The sequence below is a fragment of the Cryptosporidium hominis genome (assembly GCF_000006425.1).
Source record: "Cryptosporidium hominis TU502 chromosome 4 CHRO014093, whole genome shotgun sequence".
Classification (NCBI taxonomy): Eukaryota; Apicomplexa; class Conoidasida; order Eucoccidiorida; family Cryptosporidiidae; genus Cryptosporidium; species Cryptosporidium hominis.
The window spans coordinates 1-1013 of record NW_666373.1 but is presented as its reverse complement, the minus strand read 5'-3'; the positions used below and the strand labels follow the sequence as shown (position 1 = coordinate 1013).

The window sequence follows — 1013 nt, the reverse complement described above, 5'->3', positions numbered from 1 at the left end:
TCAAAATTGATGATTTTTAAAGCTACCAAATGATCATTTGAATTTTCTTCTTTTTCTCTCATTTTTGCCAAGAATACAGTACCATAATATCCATATCCAAGTTACTTAATGATATGATAGATGAAATTATGAGACTCAAACTTGTTCTTTTTTTTTATTAAATTAATTAATATATCATTAATTTGTCGATGTTTAGTAACTAATTGATTTTTTGTTGGAGAACACTCTTTATTATTATTATTATTATTATTATTATTATCTTCAATATCTTTATCAGAATTTGAGTCAGAATCTAAGTAATATTCTTCTCCATCCTCTCCGTCAGATTCAAATTCATATTCACTTCTATCTGAATCTTGCTCATTCTTGCTTTTGTAAGAGGCACTACTTGAGCGACTGATGTTTTCAAATGTTTTTGTTCCAATTGAAGATTCTACAGGAGAAAGAAAATCTGTAAAGGAACCTTTACTGGTTCTTTTATCAAATTCATTATTTTCAGTTCTTAATTCATAAAGATCACTAGAAAGAAAGCCATCAAATAAACACCTGATTTCTGAATATATTTCAATATTATCTTCCATATTTATGATTTAGATTAAATTTAAATAAACTTTTATTCATAAGATTATTATTCAAATATTTATATTATTAGTGAATTTTTTATTCTTAACTATTTTTTTGCTTAATTTATTTGACTAGAATTTTGGGTATCTTTTAAAAACCTTTGAATACTTATTCTGTTTCAGATTATATTTCATAATCAATAAGAAAATATTCTTTTTTTACTATATTTCTATATATTAAATGATATCTTATCACTTTTATATGCCATATTATACTTTAATTAATATAGGAAATTTTATATGACAATAATACAGGAAAAAAAAAATCAAGTAATTCCATAAAGTAGGTATTAAGGATCCTTTTGTATTTGAATTCAAAGAAAAGTTTCTTGGTTCATATCTTTAATATAGTCTGAAAATTATATAATAAACAGTTATACTTAAGTGTGT

At 22.9% G+C, this 1013-nt stretch overlaps 1 protein-coding gene across 1 annotated transcript; it reads right to left on the bottom strand.

The window, feature by feature from the left end:
* Positions 1 to 101: 101 nt before the first annotated feature.
* Positions 102 to 581, bottom strand: Chro.40184 (hypothetical protein). The annotated part of the gene is made up of 1 exon (XM_659811.1): positions 102 to 581. The coding sequence occupies one exon, from the start codon at positions 579 to 581 to the stop codon at positions 102 to 104; it is 480 nt and encodes a 159-aa protein (XP_664903.1).
* Between the last annotated feature and the right edge of the window lie 432 nt (positions 582 to 1013).